The sequence below is a fragment of the Toxotes jaculatrix genome, chromosome 10 (genome assembly GCF_017976425.1).
Source record: "Toxotes jaculatrix isolate fToxJac2 chromosome 10, fToxJac2.pri, whole genome shotgun sequence".
NCBI lineage: Eukaryota > Metazoa > Chordata > Actinopteri > Toxotidae > Toxotes > Toxotes jaculatrix.
In genome coordinates, this window is record NC_054403.1 from 9,196,364 (window position 1) to 9,220,043 (window position 23,680).

The following is a 23,680-nucleotide window of genomic DNA, read 5'->3' on the forward strand; positions in this document are numbered from 1 at the left end:
CTATGCAGAGTTACAATTAGAATTACAATGCAGCATTACACTACGCTGTGTTGCCATTTATTTGGCTCAGTCTTTGGATAAACCCTCTGATTCCTTTGCTGTTTTGTTTGTTGCACAATCTGATATTTCTCGTAGGACAGAATAACATCAGTATTTTTAAAGCTGCTGCCATGCTATTGCTCAATGTACCACCAGTGATAGCACCTTTCATTATCTTTTTCACGCATAACTTTGCACCAGCTGCAAACATAGCTTAGTGTGCATATATCAGAGGTCAGGTTCTTGTTTCTCAGTGGCATCACAGGTCTACAACGCTATCTGCTGATATACAGTAGATTACACATTGTATACGCTCATTGTGCAATTCTTGTCACATGTTGCTGCACAGCCTGGTGTCACCTTGCAGAATAGAGACCATTTCATTTTAAGTTCCACTGTCAATGACAGCTGTCATGCTGGCTGGCTGCTGGTGTGCTACTATATTCATAGTAGCACACAGCACACCCATGTCTAATGGAGGAACTGAGACGATATTTCGCAACCCTTTCTCCCAGCCCATGGGTGTGTTTATTTGACAGCTATACTTATTAGTTATGTTACAGGTTAATAATACATATAAAAACTGCATCATCAGCTTAAAAAGTATGATCATTTGTTAGAGATGAATTAATAAACAGTATGGAAAGGAGCTGAATCATCTCCATCTCGACTCAATTCAACATTAAAATGCTGCTTACGTGTTAATGCAGCAGTAATCATTACCCAGTATTATATAATAATGCAACACTTACACGTGCTGCATAAATGAGCACTTTAACATTTGATACTTTTAGTAAAATTTGCTGATATTACTGATATTGTGAATGCAGGATTTTTGGCTGTAGTATTTGTACACTGGTATTGCCACTTTTACATCAGTAAATCATCTAGACACTTCTTTCACCATGGGCATTTGCATGTTGTATATATATACATGCACTCACAATGAAGTATACAGTAGGTTGCAAGGGGTGCATATGTGCTTCACTCTGTCTGTGAGCTGTCTAGTCACTGCCCACCTAAAAGGAGCACAGACAGTTAAACCTTGACACGTGCAGAGTGGCCCGTGAGCCACAGCTCCCTCTTGTCATAACAGAAACTGAGCAGACTCGCTCAGAAATAGGCTGCTTTTCTATAAACAGACATTAGAGAACATCGGGCATAGTTATAGGGAACTTGTACCCATGATAATGTTCAAGCACTTTGCTCACACATCAGTTTAAATCCATTCTGTCCCTTTTTTGTTCTTTTTTTGTCTGTCCCTTGTTTTTTGTGTCAAAAATCTGTGAATCTCTGCATTGGTTTTTGATACAGGGAAGAGAACAAGCAAACTAGCTTTTATATATAAATTTAATCACTCCTCATATGCTTCTTTTAAATTGAAAAGCTCCTCACTGATAGGTATATATTGCTGATAGTTTAAACTGCCAAAATTAATAAAACATAGATGCTGGCTAATATACTTGCCCTCATAACAACAGAACCGTCTGACACCTCAAGTGCAAGACACTGCCTCTGCTCAGTCTCAGAGAAAAACATACTGGGAGGAGTCTGACATCTGCTGGGAGAAAACCAGTAATGCACCTTAGCCAAACAGGTCCACTGTTGTAAACAAAACATCACCACATATTTGTTAATATATATCATTCTAATTAAGAGCTGCCAAGTTTCCGTAAGGTTAATAAAATCCAAAATCAAATTCCAAGGCCGACGGTAACCAGGTCACTACTTAATGATTAACATTTACCAGTGACGCAACGTAACTGTTCTCGTATTCATTTCGCCTATGAGCCGGTGAGGTTGGCCTTTTTTTCTTAATCATTCATTCTAGTCAGATGATCCGGAGTCATCGATTCCCTCTGACGTCTGTCTGGTCACAGCTGTGGCGTGTGATTGGACGCTGTGCTGTCGCAGCAGCCAATCCCGTCTGCCGTTGCCCTCCAACACCCCCCCCCCCCCCCCCCTTCCTCCCCCGTGCCTTGGCCCTCAGATGACGTCACGTCCCGCAAACTAGATACGCATTTGGTTGCATGACACGAGAGGGTCGCTCGATGCGGTAAAAGCAGTGATTAAACACTGGAGACAGAACAAGTTTCTTTCTAAACAGACACTGCCGCAATCTACAACAGACGGGAATACTATTTATTGTAAGGTAGGTGGTCCACGCATGTCCCCATCTCCTTTTTTGGTGTGTATTCAGGAGCCTAGTCATCATGAAGTTGATGAGCTCGGAAACTGAACAGTGTTGGACTGGGGTTGTGGCCTGCACCTGCCACTTCCGTTCGGCTTATGTTAACCGGTTAATAAACATGTCTTTAAGGTTACATTTATAACCTAAACTCGGAATGTCGACATGAAAATGTGATAACACAACTGCCAATATTAGTACTAACAAAAGCTACTTTGGTAATATTAGCGAATAACTAACTTAATTGGCGAGCTCAAATGAATGTCATGAGGTTAAATGTTACTTTGCAAAGATTTTGGTCAATGTACTGTAAAGCATATATGTTTTTTGTTTTTTGTTTTTTTCCATCAGTTTGTCGTGACTTAACTCACTCCATGTGTTTGTGTGAGAGATGGTTGTGGTTCTGATTCTTCCTAATTAGGTCCAATGGGGTGGGTGTCTTCATATGCACCCAGCCTCTTAGTATTGGGATGTCTCTAGACGTAAAGAAAGTAAACATTTGCTGCCTGGCTACAGAGCTCCTGTGTAACACGGATGTTTACAGCATATGCAAACTCAGTATAATGAAGCTCTTCTTGTATAAACTGAACATAAAGAAGTTCTTTTTGTCTGGCGTTCCAGGCCATGACTTAAGGGATAAAACCAATAATTTATAGTGTTATTGTTTTAACACAATAAATTAAATATTTCATATTTTTAATATTGGACATTTTACTTAAAAGCTGACATGTCATTAGAGTAACTGGTACTTCCTATGTCCTGCCTGACCATTGTACTTGTATTTTATAACCACAAAATTGGCAGTTTTTTTGAGCTGTACAACTGCTGATATCAGCAGCCATGGATGGGTTTTACAAAGTTTAATTCAGACTTGTTTGATCAGGTACCTAATTTTGTCCTTCCTCCGTATTCAGTGGTATATTTTTAAATTGATGACAATACCTTCTTCTTAGATCAGTGGATTTTTTATTGTGCTGCCATTATAACAACACATTTGTTAATGTACTGACTACGCCTGTTAATCCTTTGTCAATATGCACAATGCCATAAGGTTCAGAGAGATATAATGGATTGAGAGACGTTTCAGGTACACTGTCCATTTGTGTGTCTGTGTGTGTATGTGATGTTATCACCATGATATTGTTGTGGAAACATTGCGTAAGGTTGTTCTTGCAGTCCAACAGGGGAAAAAAACAAATGGCACATGCAAATGAACATACTCTCTTGCAGTAAACAAACACACCTACTGTGAAGGACTTCATGTGGGTCAAGACATCTCATCAGGACTTAATCTGATAACAAAGACTATTGGAGATTTATATGGGTACAATAAAGACAAGATGTACTTCAAAGTAAAATTTGATGGTGTAGACATTCTTAATGGTGTCAGATTACTGATTATTTGTAAGGTACCTGTGAAAGAAGCTTTTTCTCAGGCTTTAGCTAGTAATGTAACACTGTCCTCACAAATGACTTAGGAGCCTGAACAATGGCACTGACAACAGTCATTGACAAAGCCTCCCTGTTAACAGGGAGAAAGAGAAATCTGATAATTGTGTTATTTTATTACTCCTCGCTGCCTTAAGTTACAACACAAACAGTTCACCAGGGATCACTCTGTTCCTCCTGGTGCACAGTAACCATAGTTACAGAGGCCCCGCCATCTGTCAGTAGCTTTAACAACACATTCAGGTGGTGAAATGTCCAGCCCTCTTTTGAAAAGCACTGCACACAGGAGCCGATTAATGAAAAAATGTTAGAAATTTGAATATTTTTCTGTGTAGTGTACTCAGTCGCTTATCTTCAGGTAGAGCCACAAGAGCCACCCTTAAACTTGTTAATAATCTTATTAAAGGTAATCAAAGAGATAAAAAAAAATCATTATACTTCAAACAATCAAACCTAGTAAACGTAATACTAGTTTTTCCAAAAGAGATAACAAGTACATTAATGGCACTGGCAACCATTGAGAAATGCCTCTTGACGCAATTCAGTTTACAGCTACAGCTACTACATTGCTTTATTATAGACAGAAAATTGGATATGGATTGCTACAGTGGCTCAGCAGAAAGCAGTAGGACTGCTATTTAGATGTTTATAGTGTACATATTCAACAGGACAAAGAAATCCTGGGAGGCCTAAAGTTGCAGTCCTCCATGTGGCCCGCTTTCCTTTGTTGTGACTGTTCTGCATGAGCAAATCCAGCGATGAAGGCTAGCGTGATGGTTGTGAAGGACCCGGATCTGCCTTATCATAAGTCATTGGTGGCTGGCGGGGAAATGCACTTCCCTCTCTTGAGGGAAACAAATAACCTTTAGACACTGAGCTGATCACAAATATTTATTGTACTTTTAGAATGGTGTAAAGATTAAAACAGTTCCTGGATAGGTAACCATCAAAGGAAAGCTCTATTAAATTGTTTTCTGTATGTTAGTTTCACACATTCCACGGAAATACCATATGAATGTGTGATTATTGCTCATATGACATGGCAGGTTTGTGTGTTTCTGAGTAAGGAGGAAAACCAAGTGTGACAAGACAACCAGTGCAGGCCTGTGTGGTTACTGCAGTCTCTTGCTCCCCTTCCCTTTCCTATGGTTCATTTGATTAGCCTCACCCTGCACAATGTGACGCAGCCTCCTTTTGTCAAGTCTCTGTGTGAACTGTAAGATCATGATGCTTATCGTCTGTAGGGCTGATGAGGGTTGTGATTGACCGTTGACACACAGGACCTGCTCAACAAAATATAAAACTAGAGAGCGTCTTGTGATGGGATCTCTCCAGCCGTGATTTCTGTCAACATGTTACCATTCCGATCTGACCAATGAGTACTCAGTACCCATGGATCGGACCACACCCATCTTTGAACTCTGCCTTTATTTTTATCTACTACACACCTGTAAAGTTTCATGACTGCATCTTGCACAGCGTGACGCCATCTTGCTATCGTCATTACCAGCCACTCTGGCTGTCTTTCCTGTGGGGCTGTTGAGACCACGAGTCTACAAAAGCATGAAATTCCAGGAGTTGGGTTTATATGCTATGTACTTTTCTGTCCTGGAAAACAGTTGCATCATTTCTGTGCCTGTCTGAAAACGTTGTGCTCTTATATCAGGACTCTGGGGAATTCATTGCCTAATGTGACTCTTGAGGATGAATTACACATCCATTCATGGGCACACACACACACACACACACACACACACACACACACACACACACACACACACACACACACACACACACACACACACAGCTCCACAGTACCACACATCAATCTGATCTCTCAACCAAAACAGAATTAAGACACGTTTACTCTGTAAATATAAAAACTATGAAGAACTGTTGTATAAGCTTCACAGTACATCCTCAAATAACAAAGCCATTACTGAAGTAGAAGAAAATGTTGGTTGAAAATGCTTAATTTTATCTTAGGCGTAACCCCAGGAAAACAGTTCAGCAGTTTGTATTCAATCCCTGATATTAGTGCTAGTACTGGTCAGTACATAGGACACACACTTTCTGTATGTCTTCATTGTGTCCACTTTGTAGACTAACTGAAGTGAGAAAGCACCATCATACACACAATCACTTTTATTTTCTTGTTTTACAGGTGATTGTTCAACTCAAAGATGAATTTTGAGCAGCCTCCTCCATACCCAGGCAGTGGCCCCACTGCTCCAGGATACCCACCTCAGGGTCCACCTCCACAAGGCTACCCACCTCAGGGTTATCCTCAGCAGGGATACCCTGTGAACATGGAGCAGCCTAATCCAGCATACCCTAACTACCCTGCCGGGCCAATGGGCCCCGGAGGTCCTTATCCTGGCCCAGGACAGCCTCCTTATCATGGATACCCTGGACAACCACAGTTTGGCTGGCAGGGTGGACCCCCTCCTGGGCCTATGTATGGGGAAGCTCCCAAAAACACAGGTGAGTGATCACACACAACAGAAACTGATACAGATATGTACATTACTTATTATGGTGTCAGAGCAGAATGGTTGGAAGACCACTGATAGGACGAGAAGTGCTATGCTGAATGGTGTATTGACTGGGAATAGGGTTACATTCAATGAAATTCAACGGACTGCTATGAACTGCATGGTAAGGGTCATATGAGCAACAGCATGAGCACTACAGCTAATCTGCTCTCATGTTTACAGCAGGCTGACCAGTAATGATGACTCTGGATTTCATCATGTTGTTTAATGAGATTCATTAAACAAAAAAAAAAACACCAAAATGTCACAGCGGTCACATTTCAGTAGGAATTTATTATTCACAGCGCTGTTTGCTGTACAGTAGCACTGAACTGTGCACTTTTCATTATTTGATATTTGGTTGAAGTCTTTTGTTGTGCAGCAGACCCACACATTAAAGAATCAGTGGGGAAATTCTGTGATGACAGAAGATGGAAAATAATTTAAATTCAAGTAATTCTTACATGTTGTGTTCAAACTCTTATAAATTATACTTTTATTAGCACAGATATTAATAGAAATGATGCCATATAGTGGAGAGAGGCTTCTTACTGGCCTTTGATGTGTTCCTCCCATTATCTGTTTTGAAAATGTTTCCATTGTTCAAACTAGCGATCATCAGTACTCTGTGGTCATTACTGCATTACTACATGAGTAGTTCAGTACTCATAGGTGGGACCACACCCATCTTTGAACTCAGTCTTCTTTTTAATTTCAACCAACACACCTGTAAAGCTTTGTGATCGCACCTTGCACTGTGACACTATCGCAGTGACAAAATCCATCCACAGACAGGTAATAAACACCAGCTACAGTGGGTGATCGCACACACACACACACACACACACACACACACACACACACACACACACACACACACACAGACAGACTCACAAGGTGAAAACAATGTTAGCCACTCCTGTATTGGTTAGTAATCACTATTTGTCACAAATACGTGTAAATAGAGTTGAAAAAATAAAGAAATGTTGTAGTTTGATTAACAAGTTTTACAGTTTTTTTCCCTTTGTGTTTTGGTAACTTTCCTAGGACAGATGTATTGCGTGCTTCTTCACTGCTTACCTTCTTTCAAATGGTCTTCTCCATTTGTCATGTGACTTTTACTTTGCAGGTTCTAAGAGTTCACTGAGACTTTTTCCATCAGGTGTTTTTTCATTTAAAGAAAAAACACAGATGTAAATAAAATGACTAATGATGGCTGAATTCTATCAAGGTTCTGATTTCGTACATGTTTGCTCACTGTCGCTCTGCCATGACTTTTCCTATGACAAGTCGAAAATGTCTGGTGTGAGAAAGCCCTTTTAGTTTCACTATCAATTAATTTGTTTTATAAATGTCAGAAAATAGTGAAAAATGTCTTAGAGACCAAGGTGATGTCTTAAAATTGGTTTCCTGTCCTAAAACACAAAGACATTGACTATACTGCAATGTAAAACAAGAACAAGCAGAAGATCCTCACAACTGAGAAGCTGGAAATATGACTTAAACAATTGATTATTAAAATCATTATTATTGATTGTCTCATCACTTAATTGACAGAATGTTTCAGCTCCATCTGGGGACGGTAAAAAGCCAAAACTCTTAATATGCAGATTAAGCTATTAAGGATTGGAAAGTGTGAAGTCAAGCCAGGTTTAAGATAAAAGGTGCGTTAATGCAGTAGCACCTCCCCAGTGAGCATCCGGAACAAACTGTAACACAAGCTGTGAAACAAAAAGCACACTGTCAAATATTCAAAATGAATATGCAAAGGGAACACGCTTGCTTTTCGGAGAGAGCACAGTTCACACCTTCATGCGTTAAAGCAGGCAAGGATGGTGTTAAGGTGCCCGTAACTGACTTAAGATAAGCCTCTCCTGGTTGATCAAAGGAGAGTGCTCTGCTATCGAGTTTCTTGCTGTGAGTCATTTTGATAGAGCTGTTCATTCTGAAGTATTTGGCCAAACATTAACCAGTTCTTTGTCCCATTATTATCATCAGAGTACAGTATGATAAGTGGTCAGTCAGCTTCACTAAAATCTGTTGACCGGGAGCAGGTCACCTTAGTAACACATTCAGCTATGTCATGAGTCACTGCACCCGGTTGTTAAAAGCAAGGATGATTGTTTCCCTCCACATGAATGATTAATCACAAACACAAGGAAGGGGAGATGTATTCACTCAAGCCTGTTGTTTGACTTTTTTTTTTTTTTCTTTTTGGTTTGGAACAGATGGTAAACCTCACATGTGGGTAACATAATCCTTTTACATGACTTATTCAGATGTATTGTCTGGAGGTGAAATGAAGCCACTGCTGTACATGTGAAGTAAAGGGAAAAGCCTTGTTGGGGCACAGAGGTGTGCATGTGTGCGTGTGTGGTCCTGAAAGCTCTCGTTTCATTTTTCCCAACGATATGTCAAAGTGGTGTTAATGTTCCTCAACTGTAAGGCTGTCTGATCATGGCTCTGGGCTGCTATGACATTACCATGGTGATGTGCCTCCCATGATGAAAGTAATTAGAGGAAAATCATAGCAGCCATGGTTACACTTGTACTCGCTGCCGAGCACTTGATGCCGTTTTTATGCAATTTTAGAGAAGGAGTCACTAATTTCTGTCTTTTCTTCTGCCTTCTTCTGTATCTCTCCTTGCCAACCCTTCATGGCACCTTCCTCCTCCCCTTCTGCACTTCTTTATCTGTCCTCTTCTGCAGTGTACGTGGTGGAGGACAGGAGAAGAGACGACACAGGAGACACATGCCTGACAGCCTGCTGGACAGCTCTGTGTTGCTGCTGTCTCTGGGACATGCTGACATAATGTTATTCACCAACTGACCCCCCATTACCACCCCCCCTCCCCATTTCTGTGCCTTGACCCCCCACCCCCCATTTGCCCTTAACCTTGCACTCCCTTAAAACTACTCCTCCATTTCCTCTACATGTCGTCTTGCTCGTATATAAATAAAAGCCTTGGTCCCATATGGAAGTCTCTTCCCAGGGCTAGCCACTCTACCTTGGTGTGAAACCCTCAGCACTGACTGATGGACTGACTGACCCTGTCCAGGGGCTACTCTGTAGCAACTTGTAACTGAGCTTCTAAACTTAACCTGAATCTCAGGCTAATCGCACACTTTACATTCAACAGGCAGCACACACACAAGACAAGGTAGATACACAAACACATGCACACACATACAGTATACTTGTATCTCAGGCTCATCTAGTGTGATGCTCTTTGGCACTTTATGATGATTACCTCTGTAAGATACTACTCCTGCCTGCCCTTTCGACCACCTCCAACCCTCCCTAACCCCACCCCACCCTTCAGCCATGCTACTGACCGTGCCCAAGGACTACCCCTCTATGTCCCAAAGGCCACTAAGATCCTGGCTGCTAATGAGCCACAGGGTGCTCTTAGGAAGCTCATGCTTGAAACGTATCCCTTTCATTTGCACACAAGCTGTTTTGGCCGACGTACGTCTTCAGGTGGAATCATATGACAATAAATGGAAATGCATTTTTAAAGATGACAGTGATTTATGTTTGATTACTGTTCACATTCAATGGCCACAATGTTTGTTTGTTTTTTCTCATGGTGATCTTGATATGAAAAATTATTCCAATATTATTTTTATTACATACCTTGGAGATAAAACTGAAAATAGGAAAAAAAAAAAAGTTGTGATTGCTTAACAGAATAAAGTAAATGACCTGTCAGATGCCTTTTTGCTTTAGATGAGAGTCTTGCATTAAAATAATTTATTCCCATGAAATGGAAGGCTTTGTGATTTGTATTTATTTGGGGGGATTGCAGCAGTATACATGTGTGGGAGGTTAAAGTATGGATCAGTATACTGTGGCTGTTCGGGCTTGGCCGGATTCATTCAGTTATTTATAACACAGTTGCCAGTGCAGTATGTCAGCTGCACCGTGGCTGCCTGCCTGATGCATTAACAGTATGTGAAGTGTATGTGAAGCTAAGTGAAAGTGAATCACTGAAGGGATAATTTTACATGGAACTGAGAAGGGAATAAATGACCTAATGAGGAAATTACTTGCTAATGCGCAATGGAAAATGCATTTACTCAAGCACTATAAAGTTTTGTGGTATTTATAGAGGGAAATGTACTTTTTACTCGTCCAAATTTATCTCACATGTAAACTAACCATATATTTTAGACTAAAAATTAAAATATGAAAGAGAGGACCAATTTTTAAAATATGATGCATTTGAAAAGATTCAACAACCCAACAAAGTTATGACAAAGTTAAAAAAAATAACCCAATTTTTATAATCTCATTCAACTACAACATTAAAATTTATAATGTCATACTTCAGTAAATTTTAAATGCAGGACTGGTACACATAATAGATAGTGTGGTATTGCTTCTTTTACTTAGAGTTGAAACTGGTTTTAATTGGCCACCTAGGGGCAGCAGAAACAGGCTGTGAACACAACACTGACACATTAACACATTTGAAGTTGACATGTGTGCAGACATGCTTGTTCCAGCAGACATGGAGCAACATTAGCATTCACTTGGAGTCTTATCCGTGACCACTTGGTGAATGTAAGCACAGTCTCTGCTGCTGTGGGCGAAAACTACACTATGATGAGCTGTGAAACAAAAACCAAAGCAGTGAAGCTGAGGGCACAGTACATCCAAAACAATTGGGTGATAATGGAGTTTTGTTTTCACAGCAGACATTTAAAGTTGTCTGAGCAGGAAATGCACAAGTGTTACTAATAACATTAACCAGGGCTCGGATTCATGAAGCCATGCCAGAGAGCCAGCATGCACCAGACCTCCACACCTAAATAATTTTACCAGTGTAATTTTCCCGCCACGACATGCCAAAACGTCTGCTGTGAAAAAGTCTGCTCTCTATGAGTTCATCACAAGCGACTCCTTTCACATTATACATAGTTAATCCATTATTATAAAAATATTGGGTATAGACCAATATATACCCAATATATATCCTATATCATAAGAACCTAAAGTTAAAACAATAACTTGCTATGGTTTCTTCTGTTAAACATACACATAATAGAGATTTGAAATTCATTCATCATAATCATCCACTTGGTAAAAATACAGCTTTAAGACAAAGTCAGCAACAGTCTAAATGAACAACAAATACCTATAACAGCACTATGTCATATTAGTATCACATCTTATGTCATATGAATCGACTCAGTTTGACCTTATTCACTTTATAATAGAGAAGTTCTGGCTAATTGAAGAAAGATACCATTTCTTTAAAAAAAAAAAAAAAACAACAACACAGATACCAGCACGTGTTCTGTTTCTCCAGGGTCTTGATTCTGGTGTTCAACTTCAAGTAAGTCAATAGCACGTAGCTCAGAAGGAGCAAATTAATCATTATTGTTCAGCCTCGCAAACTTGACACATCTATTAGGTTTTCACAGTGGTCACTGCGTTCATCATAATCACTAGATGGAAAATGAAGCAAATATACCCAAACTGGGTGCATCTTTACAGTCGCCTGAGCTATCTGAGTCGTCTCTCTGCCTGGCTTCCTTCCCATACCCTGTCCCTGTCCACCACGCAATAAAAAAAAAAAAAGAAAGTTAGAAACCTACACACCACTTAAACCTGACCCAAATAACCCCACGCCGCTTGATTCTGCAGTGAATGCGATTGACCATATGTTGCGCTTTACAGGGGCGGGAAAAATTCCCCTGCCAGAAGGCCTCCCTTTGTGCCGACGCCAAAAAAACATAAGAATCGCAAAAGTTTTCCTCACCACACCTACTTCAACCCAGACAGGTCCTACTCCAGTCTCCCCTTGGAACGAAACTTGGCAGAGCGAGACGAGCCAGTGTTTGACCTCAAAGTCCAACTCACCTTCCCTGTACAATAAGGCTTCTATCAAAATTTGGGTGGTGATGGACAGCAATGCAACTATGCTCAGGACACAGGCTGAATACTGTGTCAGAATACATCTGAACAGAACAGCAATGTTGTATCAATAATTCCATTTAAACCAATTATCAATAACCAGTCAAAATACAGGCAAGTCATTATCTAAGTCTTAGTCCTTATAATCAGCTATGATCTTAGAGAAGTTACCAACAAGGCTAATCTACAGATTAAAAGAATTTACAGGGAAGCACATGTGGAAACAGTAATTTAAAAAATAAATAAATAAAAATATATCTATATCTATATCTATATCTATATCTATATATATATATATATATATATACATATACAAATATATTAATTAAAAGTTTCATTCCAACATTTGGATTCTGTTTAAACTAAAACTCTTGGATGAAATGGCGTCAGTGCTCGTCAGAGCCTCAGAGACGGCCAGCACACTAACATGGCGGCTGTAGATGCCTCCTTGCTCACACTCTACCTTTCACCTCAACAGTAATCACTTCTACATACAGTAGACCTATGACATACACATTGTCTTACTTACAGTTGTGAGGACACACTGAAGCATATTGCCTTAGCTCCTTACCCTAACCTGACCTTAACTATCCAAACTGAAAGTTTGGATAGTTAAGTCTTATTTGAAGCATTTTGTTATGTGACATAACCTCTGATATACATCACTGTATATTTTTCCAATCATCTGTCTGTTTTGGAAATTTGCTGTTTAGGTTGATCCGATAATAAAGCTAATGGAGAGGCGAGGGGGAGAGACCGAAATCAGACCCAACACAGGGTCCCCCAATCAGCCCACATAAGGCATATCAGAGAGAGACAAAGGAGAATAGGCTCCTAAATCGGCCCCCAACACAGGGCCCATCGAAACAGAAGGCTCCCCAAATCAGACCAAACACAGGGCCCCATATAAGCACACAACTGCCATAATAAAGAGAGACAAAGGAGGACAGGCCCCTAAATCAGACCCAACACAGGGTCCCCTCATCAACTCACTGGCATATTAGAGAGAGACAAAGGACATCGACACAGAAGGCTCCCCAAATCAGGCCACATAAAGCTAATGGGGATTGCGGAGGTTGCAAAATCAGACCAAACACACGGCCCCAAATCAGTCATATTAGAGAGAGAGAGACAGGCCCTAAACTGCCCCAATGCCAAAACTTTTGAAGACTTAAAATAAAAAGGGATGGACAGGAATAAATTCTGTAGGAGGAAAAGTTATGGCACGGCAGTCTGACATCCCAGCATCAAAGAAATGAAATTCGCATACCTCGTATAGCCTCTTGATCCAACGTGGTCAAAATCGACAAACAAACAAACAAACAAACAACCACCCAACCAACAGAGGGCCACACCAAACGCGGGGGGTCATGAGACAGGTAGGCACGGCGGCCGTGTCTGTGTGTGTATGTTGCAGAGAGGGAGACAGGTCAGCACGGCAGCCGATCAAACACACCCCAGCAGCAGAATAAAAACTTCACTTACTATTAGTTGATTTCTTCTCATGCTGATCTGTTTGTGGACCTGAAAGAAGAAGAAGAAGAACCAGCTCAGTCTGAGTCTGCAGGTCGGAGCCAGTTCACCTGTGAAGACACTGAGTGGACTGATCCTGTCCAACACTCACATTCTGTGGACATCAGTTCACTGAATATAAATCCATCTGTGTGAAGCTTTGTGCGCGCACACACACACACACACAGAGATAATTGAATAATCATTTCCTGTCACAGTTATTGATCGTATTGGAGACTGTGATGTGTGAATGAGGATGACTGTGGTGCAGATGAAAGATGAAGATCTTCAGACTGACTGCAGGTGGTTTAGAGATCAGCACCATGTTCTCTTCACTGAGCAGCATTTCACTCTCTTTAAATATTGTTTATTGATTAAATTCTGCTCAATGTGTAAAACGGAAAATCAACACTGATCAAACTAATGACGGCATTTTACAGTCATCAGTATTTTACCGTCAGCTCTGGACTCTAAAATAACTAATAAAGGTTTATGTGGGTAAAAACTGTGTCTCTGTCCAACTCTGAGGACGTACAGGCCTGTCTCCACATTCCTCTGATAACCTGAGCATGTGGGAGGTGAACTGAGGGTTTACTAACGTGAACTGAGGAGGCCGCTGAGGTGTAATTACCTCTGTGCGGCTGCGCTGTCCCGCGTGTCATATTCAGCCTTTTTATTATTATTATTATATTATTATCTTTACCACATGAACCACATCACGGTCCAGCATTTAAATATATCAAACCACCAAGACTTAAGAAATATTTACAACAGAACCAGGTGAGTTCCACCTTAAAACATAACCCCAGTTGGCACCAGCGCAACATGGCCCGTACACTGTGACTGTTTTCGGAACCATGTCATTGGCGCGCTCGTCGGGGCTCGTCTGAAATCGTGGACTGAAATGTTGTGCATACTCACTTTTAGTAGAAAGTCCAGAAAGCCGTTTCCAACCGTCTGTCCAAGGTGAGCGGTGCGATGGAGACACGCGCACTGAGGCTGTGTGCTCGAGCGTGTGCGCGGGCGTGAGCACAAAGTGGCGTCTGTGGCTCAGGAGGTGGAAAGGCCTCTGATGCAGCATCTGAAGCACAGAGATTCACAGGCTGATACACCTGGTATGATACACCTGGTCTGTTTCCCTCAGTGTGCTCGCACTGTCTCCATACTCACTCAGAAACTCGGTGAAAGTCTGCGTTCCGCGCACACGCGCTCTCCTCTTCTCCAAACCGGCGCGGTAATGGCGGACTCAGTGGCGTGGCGGTCACAGTAGTACCGTGGTTTAGCTGAACTACGAGCTGAAACCAGCTCCAACACACTGCTCAGCGTCCGGTTTTATCAGGTTACACTTTGACTCAAAGTCCCGGGTCTTCACCTGATGAACAACAGTATTTCACAGATTTGAATGAACTCACAACCAGCGTCTCCGTGTCCACCTGTTTGAAACAGGTTGTTTTTAGGGGCCTGCCGGCCTGCACCTGTCCCTTTTAAGTCCCACCCCTTTAACAACCAGGTGGGTCGTCGTCTCTGATTGGCCAGTGATAATTGAGCCAGACCATAATATCATAGGCCATGTAGGCTATTACGAAACAAAACATAGAAACCAATAGGGGTGTGCGATACAGCAAAATTTGGTATGATCCCATACCAAGTAAATACAGGGCTAGTACTGCTGATACCAGTACCACCATCAGTACTTTTATACTCAGAAAACTTGAATGAAAATTGAAAATTAGAATTTTCATGATCATTGAATGATTTTGTGATTTTTCAATTTTCAATTATTTGATCATCATTATGATCATAATAAAACACATGATGTTAGGCAAATAAAAATACTTTTTAAGTCAAAATTTAAATTTTACTTTTTCAGTTAGGATTTTTGTTCAGTTTTTTGTTCAGAAACAATAAAGATATATAAATACAACAATATAACAAAATAACAATATCAACACTATAAAAATCTAGCAAAAAAAATTGCTTGCATTACACAGTTGTTTGTGAAAAATAAAATCTATAGGGCAAATAAAAAAAGTGCAAATAACTAAACAAAAGCAAAAACTACTATTGGCTGTCATTCACAACCTTTGGCTAAGGTCCCCTTTTGGTTCCTGTCCCCATGTTTAGAGCCACAGATTTATAGGTTTTTGTTCAGAAACAATAACATGTTTACATTTTTCCCTTTTATTGCACTTGCTGCAATTGCAATTGCTGACCACTAAATCTGCTATTGTTACTACTTTTATCTATTTTATATTTGACTTTTACTGCAGTTAGTATGACTACTGTTATCACTGCTACTCACAGTAATAATTTGTCTGATCCTATGAATGGATCTAATGTGCCTGCACCATGTCAGGACACTGGAATCCTCACAGGACTTTGTTTTCTCTTGTTTTCTTGTATGCTGATGTTTTGCCTTTGGGAAATTTTCGGAACACCTCATAGCTGGGCCTGTCAAACTACTGCTATTTATTAAAAAACCAAACATGATATTGCCAAACAGATTTCACCGTCAAAGCCATGAGACCTTTTTTTGGTCCTAGTGTCAAAAATGTGGATAATACGGCGAGTTTAAAAAGGGTATTTTCTGCTTTTCTCCAAAAATCCTCTTCTTGATTTATATTGGAGTCAATGGAGCAGACAAGAGCGACTCATGTCGGTAAAAGGCAGACTATTCAAAAACCGCAAATCCTACCGATAAAGTAAACACATTGTGAGAAAGAAGACAAATGTGGCTACAAAGTTGGAGAATATCACTGTTGTAGAGTAAAATTTGTGGCTGTAGCCATTGTGTGAAGAAAAAATTTCTGAGATTTTTTTAAAAGCCTCTACACTCTAAGCTCCCTCTCTAGGCTGGAACACTCCGCAATACACACCCATTGTAAACTCTGAATTTTTCCAAAATCAGTCATGATCATTAAAGGGTCACTGTTCAAAAACTACACAACTTAGGAAAAAAGCTGAATACACCTCGAATACACAGGACTGATCGAGCCGCAGATTTTGATATATAATTTGTTGGTGTGCGCTCTGTGGGACGAGTTACCAACCGATATTCTAGGTGTAAGAAAAACGAGAATAACAATAGTGTGCGGTGCTACAACCAGCACCACTAATTATCCCAGGTAAAAAAAAAAAAAAAAAAAATTAGAATCGATGAATAGCTGGTATCAAAAATATTGGCCCCTATGTTTATGTGTGTTTATTACTGTAATCAATATGTTTAGAGCATCAAGAAGAACATTGGTTGTTGACTGCCGAGCCATTAAGACATTGGTGTTATTTATGTATTAATGTATGTACTAACAATGTCAGAAATATAGTTTATCAGTGAGGCTGATGCATGAATAACAGAAAGACAAAAAATCAGTGTGTTTTAATCAATGGAGATATACCAACAACACTCCAGTGACTGCTTTGAAATGAAACTAATGTGAATGTATGTCATTCAAGTCCGGTGGGATCTGTTATTGTAAAAAAAAACAAACAAAAAAAAAACAAACATCAACAGCCTTCCAACACAAAAATGAGATGAAAGTGAACTACACAGGTGCCCAGATGAAGTAAACAATTATGTTTTATTGATAAGGTTCTCAGAAGAGTCTCGTTTCAGTGAATGTATAAGAATCATCCTTTGATAATACTGATTTGGTACATTATGACATCCAGCACGAGTCTCTTCACAGTGAGAGGGATCCATTACTGCTACTGCTGTTGAGATCTAGGACAGAAATATCTCCGCTTCCAAACAAAAAAACAGTCAAAAACAACAAACTGGGGATTGATATTGTAGATATGGAGTATTAGAGTGCCACAAAACTCTAGAGTAGTAAGACCAGCTAAAGATTTTGCACATTACAAGCCACTTCCTCTTAGAAATATAAAACTTGATATTCTGAACAATATTCTACTGTGCTGCATAAAGGTAGGTCTATACACTGTACATCGAAATATATTTCGAAAAAACAGATTTCACAGTTTTAAAGACTTTATTTAAAGTATAAACCGTTTTTTTTTAAAACACTTTGTTACATAAATTATTCTTTTTGAGAGTGACTATTATTTGCCCTGGCAGCAAACTGAAATTAATACAAAAACAAAATGAACATTTCTTACATATTTTACAAAAGGAAATAAACTCATCCATTAATGTTCATTTTGAATAGAACTGGTGACTCATTCATGATTGTCATATAGTACTAAGAATAAATAAATAAAAAAAGAATAAAATAAAATAAATACTAACTTAACATGTTTTCCGGACTCTGTGTGAGTGGTGTGTTTGATCGTTCTGTACAGAAGTGCCTTGGTGAAAGTCTCACAATTCTACCGCGACTGAAACGTACAAAACTACGGCATCTACAGTATACGCAACATCCTGAAATTTAGTGTAGTCAGACACATATGTAGTAATATGATTCTTCTCCCCATTTCAAAATAAACAATGCTGTGTGATACCACTGTCCACAAATATAGCCATCACTTTTTTGACTTTGTCTTTTTTTTTTAAAAAGTTCATTTTCTAGTCCATTAACAGCTTGGATTTGTTCAAGAATGCCGTTAGCTTGTGTGTTGCTTGTTTGGATGTGTACTGCCTCGGCAGCATAGGACTGGTCCGTGGTGGACGATGGGAGGCCTGAGACAGGGAGACGACTCATAGTATTGGACAACCTTTTGCCAACAGCCTTGTCTGTTGCTGTTTTATGATGTCCTCTGTTGATGTGCAGTTGTAATGGCTGCTCTCTGGAGTGGCTTTGTCTCCACTTTGGTCCCTTTGCCTTCAGTGTCTATGAGAGACAGACAAGCCTTCACTGCAGATGCCAGCACAGTACAACTCCACCGTGTGTTCAGTAGCTGTCATGGCCGCTCTCAGTGTGACCCAAAAAATATGGGTGAAAATATCACTATCTTTTTTAAAAAGGGGAATCTTCTTATTCATTAAGCAACAGTTCTTAAAGTTCTTCAGTGCTTTTTCAGTTGTTCAAAGTTTTTTTCCAAAAAAAAAAAAAAAACCGTCTGACTAAACTTTAAATTTTTTGCCTGTGGCAGTAAAATTAACAATAATATGTCTTCTGATAAGTCATTCTTTTCAAAAGTCCCTGCAGCGTTCCGTGAGTAACCCCATTTGTTGGTTAATTCTCCATGGGTTTTGAGAGGAGTAGGGTTGAGGAGGCTGGGTAGGTAAAAGGAGCAGGATTTAGAGAAGTGAAAGTGAAAGTGCCCTTCAAGCAAGTTCAGGTGGGCTGTTACCTCTTGCCCATCTCGTTCTGTCTGAGGAACTGGATGTTGTTGCTGCTGTCAGCCAGTTCTGGATACTGCTCCACAGGCAGTACGTAGTATCCATCATAGCCCTGTACTCTACCTGTGGTTAGGAGCTGCTGTCTCTCCCCCTCCGTCCAGAGGCGACTGCCTCCTTTACCATCTCTGGCCCTCTGCTGTTCCTTGGCCCAGGCCCCAGCCAAGGCTCTCTGCCTGGCCAGCTCCAACAGTCTTACCTTCTCTTCATCCACCACGTCCACAGCCAGCCCGTACCGAACGCTCAGTACTAATGACGGAACTGCAAACTCTACAGTCACCCCTCTCCTCGACCTGCCACTCACTGTGACATTGATACCGCTCTCCAGTGACTTACGGCCATTTGTAAGCCCCAGGGCCAACAGGTCACTGTCAGCAGAGCCAACTTTCACAAAATAGTGACAGTCCTTCCCGTCCTGGGTGTAATGGGTGCCTTCAAGATACTGGGCGCCATTGAGCACCAGAGCCACTTTGCGGCTGTCATCACTGGCCAAAGCTGACACTCCAGCCACCACTCGGCCCTCCTTCAATGCCAGCATTACTCCTCGACCTATTATAGGGGTGCTGGTACCGAACCAGTGGCCTGGCTTGTCCTTTCGTCTGCGGCGTTCCTTGTTGAGGAGACGACCCTCCAAGGCCATGAAAGCCTGATTGTGACGCTCTGCTGCCTGCTGCACACCAGTGATGAGCTACATGGAAAAGTTGTTTAAATATTGAAACATTGAACACAGTGATTAAAATAGAAAAAATAGAAAAATTATGACAGAAGCTAAATCACAAACATTTGCTCATTACTGGATTTGGTCAAGAATTTGGTTATATTGTTTTGAACAGTAGTCCATACCTGTCCGTTCTCACAGTGCTGTGTGGCCTGCAGCTCGTACGGTGGCTCCACAAAGTAGAGCGAGTGTCGAGGGAACCCTGGGATTATATTACTGAGCTGGAAGCCAAACATCACCAGCCAGCTCTTCACATCTACAGCAGCACACAGGAGAGAAATGACTTTGTTGAATGACAAAGTTAAACACAGTGGCAAATTACTCCATGTTAGACACCATAAAAATGGCTAAATCATGTAGAAATATTCATACAACAGAATTCACCATTTTCATTGTATTAATACATATTTGTCCTTTACCTGTGACATAGTTCTTGACATCTAACATGTCACTGAGGGGGTTGTTGTTCTTGAACATGTACAGATTAAATGGAGATGGATCCTTCCCTATCTTGGGCCAGATGCTATAGTCAGGTGAGGTCCAGCGTCCAGCCAAGACATCATAGTCCCGCTGGGTAAAGTGGACCAGCTTAGTCAAAGGGTCGTAGAGACCACCGTGGAAACCCACCACCAGCTGGAACTCTGGGTTAGAGTCAAGGTACACTTCTCCGTAGGCTGTATACTGCACCTGTTTGACACAAGCATACTCAGTTTGCTTTTGATGATTTGTGGTGCTTCCTCTGATGGAAAGCTCACAACATGGGGTGAGTTACATAACAGTGTCCCTGGAGCGGATAAGGATTACTCTTGTACAAGGACACTTTGGGCATGGCAGATGCCAGATGCTTTCTGCATATGCATATTTCTTGTTGTTTTTGCCAATTTGACTTGTTTATTGGTCGTAGCTGTAATTTAATTCAAATAAAGAGGTTCAAGACTATTTTGTGTATTACCTGTTTGATCATCTGTCCATTGCTGCTAAAGACAGCCAATGGTGTGCCAGTGTTGTCAGACGCTATGTAGTATTCCTCCCCACTGCTCACTTCCATGGCAAACAAATGTCCCTGATCAGGAGACAGTCAGAAATTCAGTACATTTATATTGTGTTTCAGGATAAGGCGTTTACTGATATGTTGAACTATAAGGATATTGGTGGATATTGCACATCTCTATCCATCCACACCTACCTGTAGGTCATAGTAGAGGGATGAGATGTCTGAGCTGGAGTGGTTGAAGATGTGTGTGACTCTGGTTGGGTGGTTGAGGTCAGCATAGAAAAACTGAAGGTGCTGTCCCATGCTGTTCCTTGTGGACACCCTGCGGCCCAGCCCATCGTAATGATACACAACGCTCCAGCCACCAGGACCTCGATTGTAGGCCCGCAGCAGCTGACCTTTTGAGTTATAGTCAAAGACATCTGAACCACGCTGGCTGAGGAAGCCATCTTCATCCAGGCGGTACTGGACGTCTCCCAGGCGTGTGATGCGGTCTCTGAGATCATAGCGGAGAGGCAAGATCCGAGCACTGTTGCCAGGATTCAGCAGATGGAGGTTACCGTTCAGGTCATAGCTGTAGCGCCACGTGGACCAGTCATTTACCTGGATAAAAGAATAAGACTTGTAAATGGGACATAATTTTGTGTTAGAACCATAACTATGCCCTGACAACAGCAAAGCCAGAGTCAGTGACTGATTGCAGCTTGTGGATCAAATTAAAGGAAGATGACACAAGCTTGAAATACAAGACTGTGCCTAAAATCCCACTTTCTTCACGCAGAATATTTACCTTGACGCCACTGAGCTGTCCGTCTCCGTCATAGTCATAGCGGTATTGAGTGGTGTTGGCGTAGGGCCCGATTTTGAGCTCTCTCTTCACCACCCGTCCCATGCTGTCATACTGCACCGTCATCCAGTACATAAGTGAGCGGAATATCTCGTACTGGACTTCCTTGATGCGACCGTGGGTGTCGAAATGCTTGCTCAGTGTCATAACGGCTGTGGTGATGATCTGATTAATGTCGTAGTAAATGACTCCGAACTTTCCAAAGTGCTCCACCTATAGAAGAGAGGGAAAGGTTTGGAAAAAAGGTGAGTCCTCTGACAGCCATTTACAGATGGTACATTTACAGACACACTTTATTTTGTAAGATAAAGAACTTTGTTCATATTTTCTCAAAAAGACAATGAACATTAGAACCAAATTTCTGCACCTTTCCGGAGATCTCATCATATCTGTAAAGGTCGACAGGCAGCGGCGTCTCGCTGATGACTGGCTTCATGCTGGCGATACGGAAGCTGTTGTCATGGTAGGTGTAGTCAAACCTTGCATTGACCATTCCCTCCTCACTGAAGCGGTAGATCTGCTTGTCAATAAGCGGGCCCATTTTACGGTAGCGAATGGTGCATGAGAAGCCTCCGCTCTGCAGATTGACCATCTTCAGCACGCCAGCTGTCTCATCGTAACCGAAAGTGACGGCGGTGCTGTCGTACACGATCTCTGACAGCTTTGCCAGCTTGCCGTACTTGTAAAGGACACGGCGGCCGGTGCCTAGGTAATGCGTGGCCTGGGGTCTGCCGTCCTCACAGAAGTCATGGATTATGGAGGCATTGCTCTCTGGGGGGTTGTAGGTGTTGCGGATGTAGCCGACTGACACGTGTGTGAACATGGTGTGGCGGGCCACACTGGGCATGGTGACAGCTGTGACCCGACCTGAGGCGTCAAACTCAAAGACATACTGTCTTTGGCTCTGAAGGAGCAGCACCATGGACTGGAATAAGAGAGGGAGGCAAAATACGGATTAATATAATAGCATTATCAATGGGTGACTTGCCTCCTGTGAAATAGCACCAAGAGTAATTTTCTCTCAGCTGACAAATTTGAATCTTCATAACCGTGAAAATGATGTATTATTTCACTCAATTCTACAATCCAAATTGCTATTCTTTCTTGCCATTGCCTTGCTTTTGTAAGATTTGACTCTTAAATAACAATCTTAAAGATAAATGTACTCACTTTGTCAAGGTAGCTGTAGCTCCACACCTTCCCGTCCACAAAAGAACGAGACAGGATGCGTCCTTGGGGGTCAAATTCAGTCCTCTCACTCATGCTCCCTCTCTGAAGCCCAACAAGCTGTCCAGTGGTAGAATAGGACACGTTGACCACTGCCAGACTGCTGCTGGGCAACCACATAGCTGGGCGGCCCTGAGCGTCGTACATGATGCGCAGGGTGAACTTGCGGTGATCATCGTAAATCTTTTCTGTGCGTGTATTGCGGTCAAAGTCGATGGACAGGAGGTTGCGCCCATGAGCCTAAAGAAAAGCAAAAACATTTCCCATTTACATCTTAATGACAAGATTGAAGCTGTGGTAAATATCTAGATGTAAACAAGGCCATCTCTCACTCACTGAAAACAACTCACCCTTAGCTTCCTGCCAAAAACAGTGACCTTGCCCTTGGTCTGCTCCTTGCGCAGACGCCACTCAATGGAGTTGAGGCCGTTGTCTGTGGGCAGGGTGATGTTCCTCCGACCAATTGTAGGGCTAACAGAACCTGCCAAGATGTGGGGTTCTGTGTGAAAGCTGATGCCCATTCCATTGGCATACATCACTCTCAGGGTCCCATTGTTGCACAACTGGTAACTGTTCCTCACCTGGTCTGTAGTTGGAGACAAATAAACATACTTAGGCAAGGTTAAAACATAACATGGCACAGGGAACTTCTAGTCACTGCATCCTGCCAACTCCAGAATGAATGTCAGACCCAAACCCCAACTATTCTATAACAGGAAGCTTGACTGGGGTCTGATTTAGTCAACAAAAATAGACTGCCTCAGTGCTACCTCAATTTAGGAAAAAATTCTGTACTATAAAAAGTATTCTGTAATGACCAAGGTTCCTCTCTGAGTTTACTGACCTGGAGGCATCAATGAGACAGAAATTCTAATAAAATCTGGGATGGGGCATGCGTTTGATAAGGAGGATATGGACATTGGGGTACAAGCATGTAAGGATGAGATGAGGGG

General features: G+C 41.5%; 2 protein-coding genes across 2 annotated transcripts in view; one reads left to right on the top strand and one right to left on the bottom strand.

The window, feature by feature from the left end:
* The first annotated feature begins 2,041 nt into the window (after positions 1-2,041).
* On the top strand, positions 2,042-9,978 carry LOC121188753 (cysteine-rich and transmembrane domain-containing protein 1-like). The gene is made up of 3 exons (XM_041048622.1): positions 2,042-2,191; positions 5,841-6,160; positions 8,920-9,978. The coding sequence occupies exons 2-3, from the start codon at positions 5,860-5,862 to the stop codon at positions 9,021-9,023; spliced, it is 405 nt and encodes a 134-aa protein (XP_040904556.1). The 5' UTR covers positions 2,042-2,191; positions 5,841-5,859; the 3' UTR covers positions 9,024-9,978.
* Positions 9,979-18,891: 8,913 nt separating this feature from the next.
* tenm2 (teneurin transmembrane protein 2) overlaps positions 18,892-23,680 on the bottom strand; it is a 149,912-nt gene continuing 145,123 nt past the window's right edge. The window contains exons 27-35 of the mRNA XM_041047853.1: positions 23,078-23,313; positions 22,671-22,967; positions 21,868-22,425; positions 21,444-21,713; positions 20,846-21,256; positions 20,612-20,722; positions 20,079-20,346; positions 19,785-19,915; positions 18,892-19,629 (exon numbers count right to left, since the gene is read on the bottom strand). Of these exons, the coding sequence (XP_040903787.1) occupies positions 18,892-19,629; positions 19,785-19,915; positions 20,079-20,346; positions 20,612-20,722; positions 20,846-21,256; positions 21,444-21,713; positions 21,868-22,425; positions 22,671-22,967; positions 23,078-23,313 (3,020 nt within the window). The remainder of the gene's footprint in view (positions 19,630-19,784; positions 19,916-20,078; positions 20,347-20,611; positions 20,723-20,845; positions 21,257-21,443; positions 21,714-21,867; positions 22,426-22,670; positions 22,968-23,077; positions 23,314-23,680) is intronic.